Genomic DNA, 18,228 nt, shown 5'->3' on the forward strand with positions numbered 1-18,228 from the left:
GGGAATTTTGCCTAGGCCGAGAAGAAAGGCACGGGCCCAGGGTGGCCAGCCGGCTCCCTTGCGGCGGCTGTGGGCAGAGTGGCCGGGCCCCAGCCTGCGGCGCGGGGCACTCGCCTGCAATGGAACCCTCGCAGGGTGGGCAGGGCTGCCTACACGGGGCCTGCAACGGACTCGGTCTCGGCCTCCTGGAGTCCAGAGCTGAGCCCACCGCGGACAAACCAGCAGGCAGGCCACCCAGCTCTCAGCAAAGGAAGCCTTTCACCACCCTTTCTCTACGGATCTTGCCCTCTATCAACCTCCCATGCCCCAGCCCCCTCCCCTCCCCTCCCGACCCATCCCCCCACATCCCCCCTGCCCTCCTACCCACCCCTTCTCCCATCTTGTGAAGTCAGGCTTGTTTTTCAACCCCAACCTTGCCGCCTGCTTCCAAGGAAAGAACACACCATCAAAAACAGGACCTGCGATCACATTTTCCAGCATTGCTCCTCTCTTGGATTTCCGGTGGTGCCGTCTGTGCTCCCCCAGGATGCCAGCCCTGCTCACGCTCCCCCGTCCGCACTCGCCCCGCCCAGGCTTGACGCCCACCCCCACTTCCCGGCTGTCCCAGGAGGAGCCAAGCAGGGGCTCTACACACAGATCTGCTTTCCCATCTGACTTTATTTCACTTTTTTTTTTCTATAAAACTCCTCCATAATTTCACAATTTAACAAAAAGTTTAAAATCCAGGACAGAAACAATCCTGTAACTTATTACAAACACAATTCTCCTTTATTCCTTTTATCCAGGAGTTGGTCTCGGGCCGATGAGTGTCCTAGTTCCTAGTCGAGACACATTTTTTGTAAAAACCCTTATGGGTAAAAAAGGTATTCGATACCTTTTGCTTTCAGGTGTCGGTTTACATTTTGTTCAGGAGATAGCAAAACACAGGGATTTGCACTGGGGGCAGGGGGCTTAACACTAAACACGCGGCAATCACAAAGTGCTGGCCCCTTCCTGTGGAGGCGTCCCCCAGCCGCCGGGCAGCTGGGGGGAGGGCGGGGGAGCAGCTGGCAATGCTGCGGTCAGGGCCCTGGTTGCCTGGCGCGTCCATCAGGTGATCAGGGGGCCAGCACTGGGGCCTTCTGGCCAGAGGAGGTAACTGAGAAATGGGTTGGTGCTTCCGAAGGCCCCAGAAACAGCAGGAGGGGCCACTCTTGCCACTGAGGGTGGGCCAAACCCTGGCCTTCCTCCAGCTGCTTCCCGGGCACGGCCCGGCTCCAGAGCTGAGCGCTGCCCAAGTCACCATGTGGAGCTCGGGAGGGCCTATGGCCCTTCCCAGGAGATGCCCCCAAAGGGGAAAGGCCAGCTCAGGCTCCTGGCATGGCCCCCAGCAGCCTCTGTGCACAGAGGGCTGGGCAGCGGCCGCGTAGCCCACATCAGGCCAGTTCCTTCTGTCCAATGTCTTAGAGTTTCCAGAGAAGAAAGGTGCCCCACTTTGGAGTATTGTTGGCCTGCCTGGGGAAGGGGACAGTGACGGCACGGAGCCTGCCACACAGGCCTGCCCTCTTCCTAATACCTCAAGGTAGTGGGGTCAGGAGAGAATCAGAGCAGATGGCGAGGAGTCATGGCGGTTTCCTCTGAAAAGTTCTCAGGCCTTCCCAGCGAGTTCTGGGGATTTCACCAGGGAGGCTGAAGTCTGGGGGAGTCTTGGAGGCAGAGCTCCCCCGGGAGTGTTTAGGGTCTGCCTGACAGACGAACCACAGGGAAGGGGAGCTTGGCACTCCCCGCATCGGACCTCGGGAACTGGGGGGAGGAGAGACCCTCTGGCAGTGGACTGGGGGGAGAGGGGGAGCCCACCTCCGGGCCCCACCCCGGTCCTTTGCCCCACATCTCATTCAGGGCAAAAGTTGGGGTGGGGAGGCCAGGGGGAGCCTCGAGTCGAGGTCTGGGGGAATGGAGGCTGAGCAAGCAGGGCCCCAGCCCCCAGGAGCCCCACCCGAGGTGGGCCGGCGCCATGAGGACATCCTGGCTAAGAGGAAGAGCCGGCTCGGCCCTTGGAGAGTCTCAGGCATGCGAGGAGCTGGGTCTCTGGACTGGCGTGACTCGCAGGGTGGGAGGGCCAGGCCCAAATCAGAGACACGTGAGCCCAGAAGGGCCTGCCTCTGGCTGGGCCCTGGCCTGAGGGGCTGGCTCTGAGTCCTGATGCTCCTCAAAAAACTCCACAAACTATCCCGTCTTATTTGGCAAAAGCTCATTTTTTTCAAAGTTCGAAGACTCCAACGACAGAGGGGGGAAGAGGGTCCTACGGAAGGAGGAAGAGAACGAGCCGTGGGGCCGGGGGGGGGGGGGGGGGGGCGGGGAACGACACACATCAGGGCCTGCGGCTGGTGGAGGCCCGGGGGTCGGCTCCTGGAGGTGGCCGCCAGTCTGACCAGGCGCCAAGCGCGCGGAGGCCCCCAGGCGCCCGCGGACCTGCTGCCCCATCGTAGTGTTCGCTGGCCCTGGGCGGGGCCCTCTGCGCCCCGGGAGGACGAGACATCCTGGGAACCGCGGAGGGGCGACTCCTCCCCTCGCCCGGAGAGCGGCCGGTGCTGCTCCGGCTCGGCCTCCAGCCCCACGACCAGACCAGTGGAAACATCTTAACCTACAAGTCCCGCCTTACGCACCCCCCACCCCCCACGTGCACCGCTGCCACGGGAACGCACACCCGGAAGCCGCTCTGGTACCTACAGTGCATACACACGTACACTAGAGAGAACTATACAGACGGAGGCCCAGCACAGTGAGAGCCCGCGGAGGGGCTGTGGCCCTCTGCGGTCCTGGGGCACGGGGGAGGGGGGGCGGGGGGGGGGGGGCTGTGAACCGTTTGGGAAGGCCGGAGGCAGTGTCCTGGCTGCTCAGAGAGGCCCAGGCAGTGAAACCAGGCCCCCGCTGCCGGCCACCTTTCCTCCCCTTCTGAAGTGAGGCCTGGTGCTGCCTTCAACACCAGCTGCTTTCCAAGGGGGGCCCAGGGGACGGCCCCTGAGTATTGGGGAGCAGTGGCGCTGGCCTGCCCCCCCTCCCCTCAGCCTCAGGGCTCCCGCTAAGGTGGTGGGGAGGGCGGGCCGGGAGCCGGCGAGGAAAGTGCAGCTGGCCGTGCGGGCCGAGGACAGGGCGGTCACTAAGGCAGTGCTGCGGGCAGGTGAGTCGAGAGAGAAGGAGGGAGGCGGGGCCCGGATGTGGCCTCCTGGGGCCCCAGCGAAGTGGGCCCGGCACCCGGCCCAGGGTCATGTGGCCACGGCCTCCAGGTAGCTCTGCAGCTTACGCACGGTGGTCTCGTCCAGGGAGAAGAGATCGAAGTCGAAGGTGGTGTTGGTGACGTTGAAATGGCCGGTCTCCTCAATCAGGTTGACGATCTAGAAGGTGGTAGCAGGTGGCTTCAGGGAACAGGAGGCTGGTCTGGGGTGGCCCTCACCCCAGCAGGCTCTGAGGGGGAGGGGAGGAGGGAGGAAGAGGGGGAAGGAGGGCTCCTTGGAGATGCATGCCTGGGGGCACCCCCTGCCCGAACCCGTACGTACCTGTTGCAGCACGTTGCGCTCCCGCAGGGCCATCAGCCTCCGGTGCAGCTCTACCAGCTCATCCGTGTAGGCCTGGGGGTTGGGGGGGGTGGGGAGGCAGGTGCTCAGCGGGTGGCCTCAGCCCCTCCCAACTGCTCAACCTCACCCTGTCCGTGGGCCCACCCATCTTGGCTCAGGGCCCTGGAGAGAAGGCAGGCCGGACGCTCGCCTGGGCTAGGCTGGGACGGGGCACCCGCTGGGAGGAGCGTGTCCAGCTCTGGGATCCCCCGGGCCACCCCACCTGCCCGGTCCAAGCCCACCACCTTGTCGTAGGTGCCCCTCTTGAGGATCTTCTCGGGCTTGCTGCAGGGCTCCGGGCTCCTCCGGCCTGATGCCTGCAGGGCAAATGGGGTCGGCTCTGAGCTCCCCCCTTCCTCCCCTCCCCCTGCCCGCAGGAGGCCCTCCCACCTCCCCAGGGCCACTGCCCAGAGCTCTGGCACCCGCCTGCTCCGAGGGCGGCCCATCCTGGCCAGCAGCTATCTGTCTGGGGCCTGGGGGGACCAAGCCCCTCTCAGCCCCCACCCTCAGCCTCAAACCTCTGGAGAACTACAGCCCAGGACCAGGCCAAAGCCCATCCCTCAACCCTGCGTCCAGGACATGATCACCCAAGAGGGCCCCCCTCCCCTCCTCCTCCTGAGCGGGGAGGCCTCCCCACCCCCGCCCCTGCATACCTTGCTGTTGGGCGGGGGTGGTTTCTTGGAGGGAGGGGGCTCCCGGCTGGGCAGGCAGGAGTCGGCGCTGTTGTCACTCTCACTGTCACTGAAGCTCAACCTGAACACGGGACACGGCACCATGTCAGGCCTCAGCCGTCCGCCGTCCCGGGGACCTGTGCACTTGGCTCCTGCCCCGCAGGCCACGCGTACGCCCAACATTCTGGGTTCTGCGCTCCCCCAGGCCCCAGGAGACCAACCTCCCTCAGTTCTAGGCAGCTCTGCGTTCACAGCTCGGAGCCCCAGGCAGCAGGCCAGCACCCTGGGAGGCGTGGGGGGGCCCCCGGTGCAGGGCTCCTGGGCCGGAACACAACCCAGCGGGCGCTCTGCCGATCTCGCTCCTGAGCTCGGCTGTGCGGCTGGTGGCAGAGCAGGTGGAGCTGCCGCGCTCTACAGCAGGCTTCCCTCTGGGGCAGGGGGCGCCCTGACCCACCGACAAGTGTGCAGGCTGTCTCAGAGGGAAGGGCGCGGCGACTCAGGCTTCAGAGTGGCCAACACGTGAACCTAGAGCCACGTCTCTCCCTCCTCTCTGCACAAAACATGCGGGCCGCTGCCTTTAGCATTCTCCGCTCTCTCAAGGCCCAGCAAACAGGTGTGGAGGGAGCCCATCCGTGGGCCAGCCACACACAGCACCCCTGGGCAGAGAGTCTCTGTCCAGGACCCCCAGTCCCTTAGGCTTGACCTAGTCAGGAGCAGCCCCCACCGCTGTGGCGTACAACACATCTACTGCGCTGTCGGTCCGCCGGCCACTCTCTCCTCTGGCCTGCAACAGGCCGTGCCACAGAATCAGTGCGAGAAGTACCAGGACACGCGGTGGCCAGAAGCTCAGCCCCGGGCGCTCTGGTCTCACTCCCCTGGGATCCGTGCTGTCCTGCCCTCAGGGGGGGTTTCTCCCACAAGCAGCACCTGTCCCCAGGGCCCTGCTGTCTTCGGGGCCCAGAAGTTGCTCTCTCCCCACCTCCCACAGCTGCGGGTCACCAGGGGGGACAGGCAGGCGGGCGGTCTCCTTGCTGCCCAGGGAGCACATGGCGTCAGCCAGACCCCGGCGCGGCCCTGGAGACCAGCGCACCCTTCTCTTCCCCCGCGTCTGCGGGCCCACCAGGCAGCCACTCCCCACAAAGCAGACAGGACAAGGTGGGCTTCTGCCAGCTCCTCCCAAGCAGCCATGGGGCCAGCACGGCCCCTTTCCTGGTGCCCCAGGAAGCCCCACCTTCCACGTCTGCCCCTGCAAAAGGTCACTAAAGGCGCTTACGCACATCTGGTCCCCAGGCTGCTCGAGGAGCCGCTCAGGAACGGGAGCCCCATGTGTGAGTGCTCCCAGCTGCCCGCTCCCAGGGCACATCACACCCCACACCGCACACTGAAAGCATCGCACCCGGCGGAGCAGGGGACACTGCCGTCTGTCACTTCCGCCCTTACCGGGAGCGTGCTGGCAAATGCAAGAGCCACCGAAAGCCTCTCTCAGGACAGCGAGGTAACCACCACGACTAACACGGCCCCACCGCAAACACCCGTTAGGCCTTCCCAAGCCTGGGGGTGCAGACCCAGTGCCCAGCCTCTCCTAAAGCGGAGCTGCTGAGGTCCCAAGGTCTTGGCCTCACAGGGAGGAGGAGCACCATCAAGACAGGGCCACCGACTCCGGGCTCGGCCTGATCTGCCGGCCTGGCACCGAGGCCGGCTTCTGCTCTGGGCTGGAGGCTGACCACACACAGCCATCCTCGAGCTGGGCTCACTCCAAGGGTCTGGGGTGCCCCAACAAGGAGCTTCAGCTCACCCTGCCCTGAGGAAAGGACAGACGTCACCTTCCCCAGGCCGGTGGGCAGCCACAGCAGCTCCCCATGCTGGGGTGTCTGCGGGTCCCAGGAGAGCTCTCAGTCCGTCCTCACCCTATGCCACCCATGGGGGGGGAGGGGAAAGCGGCCCCCTGGCCCCAAAGCAGAGGGACAAGCCCTCCTCCTCGCCCCCCGGCCCCCATATACCCTGGACCAGGACTGGCCCCGGGGCTGCCGGGCCCTGCTTCACTCGTTTCTCCGATGGTGACTGCACTTCCCGGCCGGCCGGCTGGCCGCCAAGAGCACCTCGGCTTCAGGAAGCTGAGAGCACGCAGCCCCCAGGTGCACCTGGGCTGTTCCATCGACATTCCCCTCCTGGCCCGGCCTCCCCGAAGCCCCCCAACCACAGCAGAGGCAGGCAGAGCCGCCCCGGAGCGGCTCCCACGCCCGCCCAGCTCGCGTCCCACCGGCCCAGGCACCTGGAGTCCCTCCCAGCATTCGTCTTGCCAGAGGCCTCCTCGCCTGATGAAGAGTCGTCCTCATCGGACTCCTCAGACTGCAGGTCCTCCACCATGGAGCGCAGGGGTCCTGGAGAGGGCAGCGAGGGGCGGGGGAGGGGAGAGACGGAAGATCAGGGCTCTGCCTGGACCCTACAGATCCCCCTGCACACCCAGGGCCACATGGAGCTTCCTGAAACCATCACCCCAAAAACACAGCCATGCAAACCTGCCTCGGAGGTCCCTCCGGCCAGGGTGAGGTCTGCCACCCGCCTCTAAGAAATGCCCCCGCGGTCACCCCCTTCCTGAGGGACCCCCCCTGGCTCCCCCGCCCCCTACCTTCCTGGCCCTGCGCACAGGCCTCTGGCCCCTGGCCCTGCTCGCAGGCCTCTGGCCCCTGGCCTGCTGCAGGACTGCAGGGCCCCTCCATTGCCCGGGCCGGTGGGGCAGCCCTCCTCTGCTCTGGGTGCAGGGAGCACAGCCTCTGCCTGGAGCCACGGCAAGCCAGCCCTGGCCAGGGAGCGCGAGGCAGCTAGACCTGGGGGCTACAGAACCCTCCCAGGCAGCCTGCGCCCCTACTCCGGCCTGCCCAGCCCCTCAGCAACCCCCTCCGCTGCTCTGGGCCAACTGTCCTCTCCTCTCTCCAGAGGCTCGCGGTTCCAGTCCCCTACAGACGGCATCTTGGTTTATATTCCTGTTACCAAGGCAACAGAGGGACACAAAGCCCTCAATTACCTTGGTCACGTGATCCTGCTTGGGCAGGTCCCCCCTCCCTTCCCCGTAGATAAGAACCCTTGGAGAGCGTGCGGGCTCTGAGCCTCCCATCCCCCATTCCCCTCAGCGACTGCTGTCTGAATTCCAGGCCAGACCCTCCCCCCACCCCCCTGCACATGCTCCAGTCCCCAGCGCTCCCCAACCCTTCAAACAAACAAGATTCTAGGCTGTGGGGGCAGGACAATCTTGTCCCAATCCACCAGAAGAGATGCTTCCGGTTTGCTGCCCCCTCACATCAGCACCCTGCGGGCCGGGGCCCCCAGGCCCATCTGCACCTGAGGAAGGCCCTCCCTGCTCTGGGGCAGCCAAGTGGGCCTTCTGCCTTCTCCCCCCTCCAACCTCCCCAACAGGGATGCAGGGAAAAGACAGAACCGCAGCCTGCGGGGCTCTGAGCCTGAGAGCCAGGCAAACATGCAGCAAGAGCAGAGCATTTCCTGCCCCATCCCACGAGAGCTAGGCTGGGGTGGCGGGGAGGACGGGTACGGGGTTGGTGGGGAAGGGGGTGAGGATGGGGGTGAGGACTAGGGCGGGGGTGAGGCGAGGGTGGGGGGCAGGCGGAGGAAATGAAGCCTCTATCTGCTGGGGGCGGGGGCGCCGGCAAGGAGGGTGTCGGCTCAGGAGTTGGGCCCAAAGAAGAAAGGGGCCCCTCTCCAGAGCCCCAGAGGCGCAGACAGGCACAGCTGGGGGCCCAGGGCACTGACACCAAAGATGAAAAAGCCCCAGAGAGAGCAGCACTTCGCATGCCGGCTGCTGGTCGGGCGACCTGCTTCTGTCTCGCCCTTTAGTACACGCTCCCCTTTAGTACACGCTCCCTGAGCCTCCACCGACCTCTGGACGCGCATCTCCGGGGGCCTGGTCTGGGAATTCCAGGGCCGGGCTCCCCACTCTTCCTGTCATCCAGGGCCTTCCCCATCACCCGCCCCAGGTTAGCTGTCCATGAACTTTTATAAAAGACAGCAGCAGCAGCGTTCAGCCTCGGAGTGTGCGGACGCTCAGGCAGGGAGTGAGCCCCCATGCAGGTCAATCATGTGGAGAAAACCGTCATGACGCCCTTTGGTTGGAGCCCAGACCGCCCCCTGCCTCACTGGCTCCAGGCAGCCAGGGGCTGCCGGTGCACAAGAACACTCCCGGTGCGCCGAGGCCCCGTCCCCTTCCCCCCTCCCCCCCTTTGCACCACGCACCTTGACTGTGGTTCTGGGAAGGCTCGAAGTCCGAATCTGAACTGGAGTCAGAGCTGGAGCTGGAGTTGGATGGGCTTGACTGGGCAGACTTCAGCCCGGGGCAGTGCGGATGGGCAGGGCAGGGGGAAAGAAAACAAGAAAACTCTCTCAGTCCAGAGGGAAGGAGCGGGCAGTACATGCCCTCTGGCCGCAGGAACACCTGGTCGGTCTCCACCCAGATCCCGGTTCAAAGGGTCACAAAGGCACCAGACCCCAGCACCCCTGGCCTAAGGCTCACACAAGCTCTGGGTCCCCATTCAAAATGCAACGAAGGGACTTGAAATTCCTAGCAGTTCCAGGACAAGCTGCAGACTACATGTCCAGTCCGTCCAACCTCCTGGGCAGGACAGCGCCTCTGCGGCTGCTCATCTGCTTATGGGTCCTGCCCTCCTCTGGTGACGGCATGCATCGGCTGGTGTGGGCAGTGGTGCTGTAGGGAACAGCTGAAGGGTCTGGACAGGAAAGGTGGGTGCAGAGACCCAGCTTCTCGTCCTGCCCCTCGTTTCTTCACAGCCCATCCCGAGGCTGAGGGACGACCCAAAGCTGTCTTCCTGCCATGTGCTATCACCCACTGGGTGCCTGAGGTCATGATGAGCATGTGTGCACATGACAGGCAGGTGAGGACACGGTGGACTGGAGCCTGGCCCGTCATGCCACAGCCAGTCACAGCCCCTCCTCCTTCCTCTTCCTGCAGCCAGCCACCCCAAACTCAGCCACCAGGGGGCAGTAAAAGCCAAAATAGAAGACGAGACCATGGGATGGGGGGAGGAGGGTGGTTAAGATACCTGCGGGTTGCACCTGCCACAGGGGGACACACGCACGTGGCAGGGGCCTCTGGCAGAACAGAGGTGGCATCTGTTCCTGAGCCCTTGGTTTCTGCCAATAAGCTACTCCAAAGGGGCAGCACAGTAAGCCGTGGGCCTGGGGCACAGGCTGCAAAGGGCAGAGGAGCAGAGCGGGCAGCTCAGAAGGTCGGCCTTGGCCCAGAGTGCCCCCAACGTGCAAGGGACTCAGCAAGCCTAATCTCGGGACAGGGCCTGTCCAGCCCTCTCTCGCCTCAGGGGACCCTCTGAAGGGACTGACAGCTTCAGCACCTGGGACCAGGCACCCCACCCCCACCCCACCGTCACAAGGAGGGAGGGGGCCAGGGGACTGGCAGAGGCACCCCACAGCACCTGCTCAGTCCCAGCAGGTGCCGCATGAGAGAAGACCCCAGGAAAAGAGCCCCTGACCTGCTGTGGGGGACAGGCTAGCCCCTCTAGATGGTCTGTGGACCAAGGGCAGCCCCCAGCCCACGGAAGGGGCCCCAGGAAGGCCCAAGTCCTTCCTCACTCCATAGACCCACAGAGTGATCCAGGCTGCCCAGGAACAGATGCCTGATGAGTTAAAGAAGTTTCTTGTCTACGGGTTATCACAGCCTATCGGAACCACTCCAGGCCTTCCCAATGTACACACCCCTGCTGACGCCCCCTACTCACCCACCTTCACATTGGCCAGTGATGTTCCCTGGGGAGCCCTCACTGGGAAACCCCGCCTAGACTGCCATCAAACACCGACCACTGAAGAGGTGCCACACAGACCAGCGGCACCCACAACCCCCAACGATGCGCCTAGAGCCCCGTGGGCCCTCCGGCATGCAGATCCTGAAGTTCTTATTCTGGTGCAGGGGTGCTGGGTTCTGACCCTGGCTTTCTCACCAGCGCCTCTGGTTTTAAGCCTCAGTTTCCCTATCTATAAAAGAGCGACTCTGCTGGTTTTTGCTAAATGCGTGTCTGTACCAGATGCTAGCACACCGAGGTCGAGGCCAACTGTGCCACTGACCTCGGGGGGGGCACAAAACTCGGATAGGACTGGGCCGGGGGCATGGGCGGCAGGGGCCGAGCACTAGGCCAGAGATGGCGGCCGTGCCTGGTCAGGAGACTCAGGTCAGCAGACTCTGGACGTGGGGAGCCCCCCAGGGACCGGCCTGGGCCCTGTGTCAGAACAGGCCAGCACTGGCGTCGTCCCTGACGTGCTTCTCAGGAGGGCTTGAATCCCCCAATCCAAAGGGCGGGGGAAGGGAACCTGGAAGTGGCTTCAGCCCAAAGAGCCTAGAGGAGGTGTGGGTCAGAAAGTGCACAGGGCCTCACTGTAAGTGCAGCCAAAGCATCCCGGTGCTCAGGCCACATGGGACATCCAGAAGGAGGGCAGAAGGCCACCTGGACCGTGACCGGATGGGAGCCACTGGCTCAGGAACCCCAGGGGCCAAAGAGACTACAGAAAAGCCACCGGAGCAGCTGGGGAGCTCGGCCCAGGGACTCAGACAAGGAGCCACGCAGCCACCTCTGAGGGCTACGGAGAGAGGCGACTGGGGGTCCGCACACAGGGCTTTCGGACGCTGGTGCCTCACGCAGCCTCCAGGGCCGACGGCCGGGGACGCCTGTGCCTGGAAGGCTATCCCGCCTCCACCACAGATCTCTGCACCTCACTGAGGTCCCAGGGTTGGCAAATGTCCGCAAGTCACCGTCCGGCATCCTGTGGGCAGTTTGGCTCTCACACGTGCATGGACCTCAAGTGGCTAAGCCTTGTCGTTCGGAGGTCTCTCGGGACATGGGACGCGCTTCTTCAGCCAGGAGAAACCCCCAGGCTTCCTCGAGCAACTCCAGCCCGGGACATAGTGCCCAAGGCCACAGACACCGGATGTGCAGCCAGCCCGCGCGGAGCAGCCACCCCCACCATCCCCACTGTCCCACACGGCCTGCCAGGGGCTCACGATGGCCACACCAGGACGGCAGCGTGGGCACCTGCGGCAGGGCACCATGTGCAGCTCAGGGGGCGCTCCAGGGGAGGGGGCTCCAGAGAGGGGGCTCCAGCTCTCCCCGCGTGCAGGTCGGCAGCCTTGTGCACGGAAAGGCCTGGCCTGAAAGCACCTGAGGTGAGGAGGAGGGAAGGGCACCGGTTCAGAGCTGCAGATGCTGAGCAGACGGAGGAGACAGGGGCCAGAACAGGTGCTATCAGCACCCAAAGAACCTCCAGGTGCTGGGCAAACTCCTGATACAGCCCGGCGGGCCTGCTAGAGGCTGAAGGCTCCCCCAGAACAGGACCGGGGGTCTCCAAGTTCACGGGCGGACGGAGTCTCCTGGCCGGGAGGAGTGCGGGGCGCACGGCATTGACAGCTCTGTGTGCGTGTCCCTAAGCCAGTGGGGCGCACGGTTACCCTCACAGGCCAAACTGTCACCCCCAGCCCGCGCCGTCGCCTCCAACAGTCTGCCCCTCAAGCCACACGCTCAGGAACACCGGCACTGCAGACACCATCATCCTGGGGCTTCGTCTCTGGGAGCCATTCTCCAAGTCCCAGCAGAAACTCTGAGGAGCAACACCGAGGCAAGGTTTCTGCCGTCCAGAATGAATGGGGATTTGGAAACGCAAGAAGGCCCCGGGGGCTGGGACCGGTGACACAGGTGGGGGCCACTCAGCCACCCAGCCAGCCAAGCACCTATCCTCTGCCCCCCGGATGCCACACGGCACTCAGAGAGGGGGCTGCCCACCGGAGGCCCCAGTGTACGCCTGGCCACTGGCTGCCCGGTGGCTCAGCCGTCTCTAATGGCGGCCTTCAGAACCGCGGGAAAAGCTGCTGCGGCAGGAGCCCCTCCTGCGCGCACAGAAGCAGGTGGTGGGCGGAGTGAGGAGGCTCCGGTTCCCAGAGCAGAAGAGCGGGACAAGGACACTCAGGGATGCCCCACTAGTGGAGGGAGCGAGGCTCCTGTTGGACTGACCCTGCAGAGGCCAGGGAAGAGGCAGCGGGGACATACATCACTACCGAGACCCTGGCCCGCACAGGGGGCTGCCCAAGGAAGACAGCTCTGAACCGAGCACCAAACTACCATACTCTACCAAAACCACTTTTCCCTAAGCACTGTCTCCAAAGTTTCCTGACAGAAGCGGAAACTGAGGCTTAAAGAGGGTCTGGACGTTTGCCCAAAGCTACAAAGAGCAAGTGGGGGACCCCTGATTCCAGCCTCCTCGTCTAACCTTCGGGCTGACAAGGTTTCAAGCAGCTCAGAGCCAGGAAAGAAAGGGATGGGGGCGGGGGCGGGAGGGGGGGGAAGGAGCCACCTCACCTCTGTCTTGAAGGGAGGCCCTCGTCCTCCGAGTTGGACTCCTCCACCTCCGGGGGCTTTTTGATCTCCCTGGGCTCACTCTCGGTCTTGACCTTCTCCCCTTTGGTGCTGCCCTTGTCCTTGGCTGGCTTTTTGTCCGAGAAGGAGGAAGACGAGGTGCGGGCGAGGTGCTGGGGGCGCTCCTGGACCCCTTGGAACTGCTCTTCTTCTGCTTTTTGGCGCTGGGCTTGGGGGAGTCGGCGGCAGCCGGCCGCTTGCTGGAAGACTTGGGTGGGGGCGGGGGCGGGGGCCCGCCCTTGGGGGACATGCTCTCCAGTTTGGTCTCCTTCAGGGCCATCTTGGGCTCCTTGAACGCGGCCTTGGCCGGTGGGGCCTTCTCTTCCTTGGGCGGCCGGCCTTCGCCCAGCTTCCGCGTGGCATCCTTGCGCACTCCTGGCCTGCTCACGCTCCGGCTCCTTGGACGGGGCCTTGCCCTCAGAGTCCTTACGCGGCCGCTCCCGGTGCTCCTTGGCCGTCTTGTGGGTCTTGCAGGCCTTGCTGCTCTCCCTGCTGGCGTCCTGAAATGCCGGGGCAGGAGGGGGAGAGACACGGTCAAATGGCATCTCGGGGTCGCCCTGCTCCGCCTCCCCCGACCCCTACAAAGTATAATCCACCTGATTCAGACTCAGCTAGAGAAAATCTTCCATAAAGCGAAAAAGTAGGCAGCAGGTGAGAGTTTTAAATGGAGCTGTCCCTTTAAAACTACTAGAAGTGTCAGCAGGTCCCGGGCGAGTGCAGGCTAAGATTCCCCTCTGAATTGAACTGACATTCCCTGAGGGATTCAAGAAGAGTACACGGTGAGTCAGATACGAGACAGGCAAGCCACATCTACCCACTCCCACTCCAACACCTCGCAGCTTCCCAGTGGCCCAGGGGAGTGGAGGCTGCGTGTGGTGTTGGCGGGGGGGGGGGGGGGCTGGGGGGGCACCAGCAGGCAGGCCCCCCCCCTTCTGTCCCCACACAGAGCCTGCGTGCCTCCTGCCCGGTCACCCCCACCCCAGCCCCAGTGCACGCCCAGCACGGTTGTTCTTTGATCACCACAGTCAGCATTTATTGAGCACCTGCTGGGTTCCCAGGCACTGTGCAGAACAGCTCCTAGACCTCTCAGAATCAAAGCCACCTGGGCAGTGTTTCTAAAACACGTATGACTCTTGGGTCTCCACCTTGGAAATTCACAGGGCTGAGAATGGAGCCCAGACTCTAGCGTTGGTCCACCAGGTCACGGAGCTCCCGCTGGGGACAGGCAGACATGGCCCTGAGCCAGGCTACTAGGGGGCTCCAACCTGCGTGCCTGGGCTTCCTCCGAACAAGGGCAGGACCACCTACCTCACTGGGCCATGGTGCAGGGCCTGGCAGGCAGCAAGCGCTCAACCAAGAGGGGGCTGGCAGCCATTGCCACCCACCCCTAAGCAGCTGGTGCAGTCTGCAGGCAGGAGCCCCACAAGACACCTTGTTCGGGCTTCCTTCCTATCAACACCCCATCATCACCCTGTACATCCAGGCATGCCAGACAGGTGCCTGCTGTGGTCAGCTGCGGAGGGCTCTGCCCCTACTCAGTTGGCTAGGTGCACAGCTGAGCCCGGAGGCTCTCCAGACCAAAGCACACCAGGAAACCAACAGAGCCAGACCAGAGGGTGACCCGCACCACGCAGGCAGCCACACTTCACCAGTTCACCCCAAGTGCCAAGGGGACAGGCTGCAGCGCGTAGGAGAGGGCAGGTAAGCCAGGAAAACCCCCAGTAGCAAGGCCCCTGCTGCTCTCACAGCCCACCATGGGACCCTCCCAGCAAAGAGCCACAGGGACAGACGGCGCAGCCTTGACCACCTCTGATCCACTCGGGTCGCCGTCTTCTTGCAAATCGATAACCCACGTCAGTGCCAAAGGTTCAGCGACAGCCCCACATAGCCGTGGGTTGCTGCCGCCTCCCTGGAGAAACACCCGCCTGGGGGGGCCCTGGCCCCAGCTCTTACATCACCAGGGCAGGGGAAGGGATGCTCACGCCACGAGCCCCCAGCAGCCCATCTAACAGGGCAGCCCGCTTGGGGCTGGCTTTCAGAATGGGGCTCCATTCCCCAGCAAGCTGCTCTCCCAAGGAGGGAAGCAAGAAGCAAACGCCACATGCAATTCCGGCCTCTTCTCGCAGTGCCCCTGAGCATGCCTGGGCTGCAGGAACTGGTCCAAGCTCCCAGACGCGAGGCAAAGCACACCCACCAGGCACGTTGGCCAATGTCTCCAATGTAGTCCCCACCGCCTAGCCCCCACACCCCGAGCCCTGGGGTTAACTGCGCTTCTGCTGCCGCCCAGGCCCCTGCACAGCTAGCAGCAGCCTTTGGAGCAGCGGCTCTTCACCCGGGGGTCTGTAGAGCGATCCCAGATCATGGGCTCTCAGAAATCACACAGGAACTTGACCATAATGTAGACATTCCCAGGGTTAAGGACTCATCACTGTCATATTCTCAAAACTCTTAATGACCCGAAAATGGCTAAGAACCAAGTTTTAGGGAAAGGTCAACCAGGCCACGGCTGACATCAGACAAAGAAGCAGGCTGCCCCTGAATCTACATGTGTACAGTCCAGGGGGGCTGCCGGGTGGGGGCCATTATTGGCGTGTGAGCCTCCAGGGGGTTGCCCACCCCTCTCCCAGGAGGCTCCGATTCCTGCCTGCCAGGGTGCCCTCTAGGGACAGAACCATCTGGGAATGATCCATCGAGGGCTGCGACAGCCAGACTCTCCAGCAGTCCCCAGGCAGTGGGCAAGGCCCCGCGAGAACCCACCCCCCCTTCCCTCCCAGCCCCCTCTGACCGGAGTATGTGGCCTGGCCAGTCAGACCTTTCGGCTCCAGGCTGCAGAGAACCAATCTGGGGGAGAACAGCCAGTGCCCAAAGGAAGGTCCTCAGCTGGAGAAGGAGGCTGGCGCACAGGCTGTGCCGTCCAAGGACAGCAGAGTGAGACTGCTGGCTCAGGAGCAAAAGGGTTTCTTGGAGAGCTATCAGCAGAGAAGAACCTGCCTTTCGCTGCAGGAGAAACCCATGCAGGCGCCTCCTCAGTCACACTGCCTGGGGGGCTAGAGAAAGAGCCTGGGGCAGGGAGGGGGGGACAGAAAACCCTGCCCACCCTGGCAGATACGCCCTTCTGGCCTGGGGGCTCCTGAGGATCTCAAAGATGCTGGCGAAGGACGCCACAAGCAGCCCCAGATGCAGCCTGTCAGCCACTGCGGTGTCCTTACCACCCAGGGGGGGCATTTCTTTGGGGGGTTTGGGTGGCTTGCAAGTGACACGTACAGAAAAAATGTCAATTCCTACTCTTCCTATTCTGCAGAGTCCCAAATAACTGTGGATAGCTGAGAGAGAAGCTACCAAGATCTCCAACAAGAATTTTTCTTCCTTTTACCCTCCACGTGGTTTAGGGAAGGACAGGCCCAGGAGGCCGGCATGGGAAAGACCCCCCAGAGCTGCACTCTGTGCTTGGACTCTAACCACACACGTCTGGAGAGCTTAAGTCAGATAAATCTGGGGATGTCAGAAACCCACTGGCCTTATGGAAAGTGCCAGAAAGACCCTGCCTGGGTGATGCGGCTCTCCTCCAGTGTTGCTGATGAGGAAAGCTGTAAGACAGCCCGAGAGCCCAACCCATCCCACCCGGGGTGCTGCAAGCCCACAACACCCAACAAGTGAGTGAAGCAAGAGAAACACAAAGATGAGAAGTGGATAAACTTGTGGGGTCAGCGGCGGGAGGATAAGCAGGGAACCCAAGCTCCAGACGAGCCTGACCTCCGGGACACGGAGCCGCGGAGGCAGCTACAGGGGAAGAGGACTCACGCTCACGAGTTTCTATGTACATCGGGACACTATCCGAAGAGCTCCGGTGGCCACTCCTTAACAGTTAAGAGAGAGGTCTCGGGAAGGCAGAGTGCCGCCTGCCCAACAGGACTGCGACAAGATGACAAAACGTTTCTTCTTGGGGGAAATGCGCCTTCTCACCGCATCGTCCCACCTGGCCCTTCCCCCAAATAAGCATTCTATGCTGACAGCTGCTCCCAAAGAAAGAGGCCAAGCCTGGACCAGCACAGGGAGGCGGCACTGAGCCCTGGCAGATGGGGCATCCCGGCCACACTCAGGAGGCCTAGGGGCTGGGCAGCCGTGGCTGTGGTGGAAATACTCTGTCCATGGCCCCCAACCTCGCGAGACTCTCAGCGTCCTGTCTGCGGGGTCCTAAGGCCCACTGACACAGTGGGAGCAGCGAGGATGGGGCAGGCTCTCTGGCCTTAAGAGGAAGAGGGTGAAGAACCTAGTCATGTGGCTGTTCGTGCAACCCAGCAGGGGCCAACCCTCCTAAGTGGCAGGGAGCTGCCAGGTAGAGCGAAGAGCTCTATAAGAGGAAGATGCCAAGGGAGCGAGTCTGGGAACGGAAGGTCCAGCTCTGCAGAGGGGGCGCCCTGAGCCCAGGACCCACCACTGGGCCCCAGTGCTCCCGTGTGACTGGGCCTTCCGCCTCACTAACCTTGGAGCCGTGGGACGGTTTGGTCTTCTTGGGGTCAGAGAAGGCAGAGAGTGGAATTGTGGGTAACATGGGGTAGTCGGGGCTGGGCCTGGACACCGTTTCTGCTCCTTCGGGCATTACCATCACCTAGTGATAAAGAAGAGACAGATGTTATCAGTGAGCAAGGAGGCAGGCTGGATTTCTGACCGGCAAGAGGAAGTCAGCCTGCAGGAGTATGGCCAGAGGCTGTGGGAGCTGCCTTCTGGGGGAAGGGCAAGGGAGGACTGGAGCGCCAGTTTTCCAAAGAATCAAAGGCATGTCCTCCATGAGAGGCTGGGGGCCAAGTGCTTGGAGCGAAGCGGGCTCGAGGTGGAGAGTGAAGAGAAGCCAGGGTCCCAGGATGGCTGGGCCCAGGTGCGGCCACACGGTCTCTGGAAGGAGAGCCCAGAGCGCGGCGGACAGGAGGGCCAGGCCAGGAAGACTTGCGGAGTGTGCCGAGAAGCATGAGAAGGCAGCTGTGGCCCAAGCTGACCTGCACGCTGCAGTTTAGAAGGACCAGACGCACGGTTTGGAAAGGCGAGAGGCCAGCCAGACACCCACACTGGGCAGCCGCGCGGCGGAGCGAGCAACTTCTGACGGCCATGCGCATGGGGGGGGCTTTGCCGGGTCCCGCATTTCCGGGGACGGGGGCCCGAGCCCTCCTCCGCGGTCGAGCAGGCGAAGGTGACTGAATCGGCAGCATGGGGGGCAGAGGCAGGAGAGAAGTGCACAGGGTGAGTGCAGCACGAGCCTGCGGGGGGGGGCCAGAGAGTGCCCCGCTCGGTTAGCCAACTGCTGTGCGGAGGAAGGGCCTGGGGTCCTGCCAGGAGGTGCTCCCGGGAAACACCTGCCGGGTCCAGCGTGGCTCCCCAGCTCCCGCTGCACCTGCTGAAGGAGAGAAGGCTTGGGGGCAAGTCGTCCAGATGCTGACACTACAAGTTCACATGACTTGTGTGAACCAGCCAGCCACTCAGAGCGAGCCTTCCAGATAAAGACGAGACAGAACAAAAGAATAAAGTGCA

General features: G+C 63.3%; 1 protein-coding gene across 1 annotated transcript in view; it reads right to left on the bottom strand.

Moving 5' to 3' along the window:
- Nucleotides 1-639: 639 nt before the first annotated feature.
- Nucleotides 640-18,228, bottom strand: part of MLLT1 (MLLT1 super elongation complex subunit) — a 65,910-nt gene continuing 48,321 nt past the window's right edge. The window contains 11 exon segments of the mRNA XM_027585398.2: nucleotides 640-3,374; nucleotides 3,537-3,608; nucleotides 3,839-3,910; nucleotides 4,247-4,346; nucleotides 6,537-6,645; nucleotides 8,510-8,597; nucleotides 12,649-12,663; nucleotides 12,666-12,808; nucleotides 12,811-13,072; nucleotides 13,074-13,205; nucleotides 17,189-17,314. Of these exon segments, the coding sequence (XP_027441199.2) occupies nucleotides 3,246-3,374; nucleotides 3,537-3,608; nucleotides 3,839-3,910; nucleotides 4,247-4,346; nucleotides 6,537-6,645; nucleotides 8,510-8,597; nucleotides 12,649-12,663; nucleotides 12,666-12,808; nucleotides 12,811-13,072; nucleotides 13,074-13,205; nucleotides 17,189-17,314 (1,248 nt within the window). The 3' untranslated portion in view covers nucleotides 640-3,245.

This window comes from Zalophus californianus, chromosome 1 (assembly GCF_009762305.2).
Source record: "Zalophus californianus isolate mZalCal1 chromosome 1, mZalCal1.pri.v2, whole genome shotgun sequence".
NCBI classification, from domain to species: Eukaryota; Metazoa; Chordata; class Mammalia; order Carnivora; family Otariidae; genus Zalophus; species Zalophus californianus.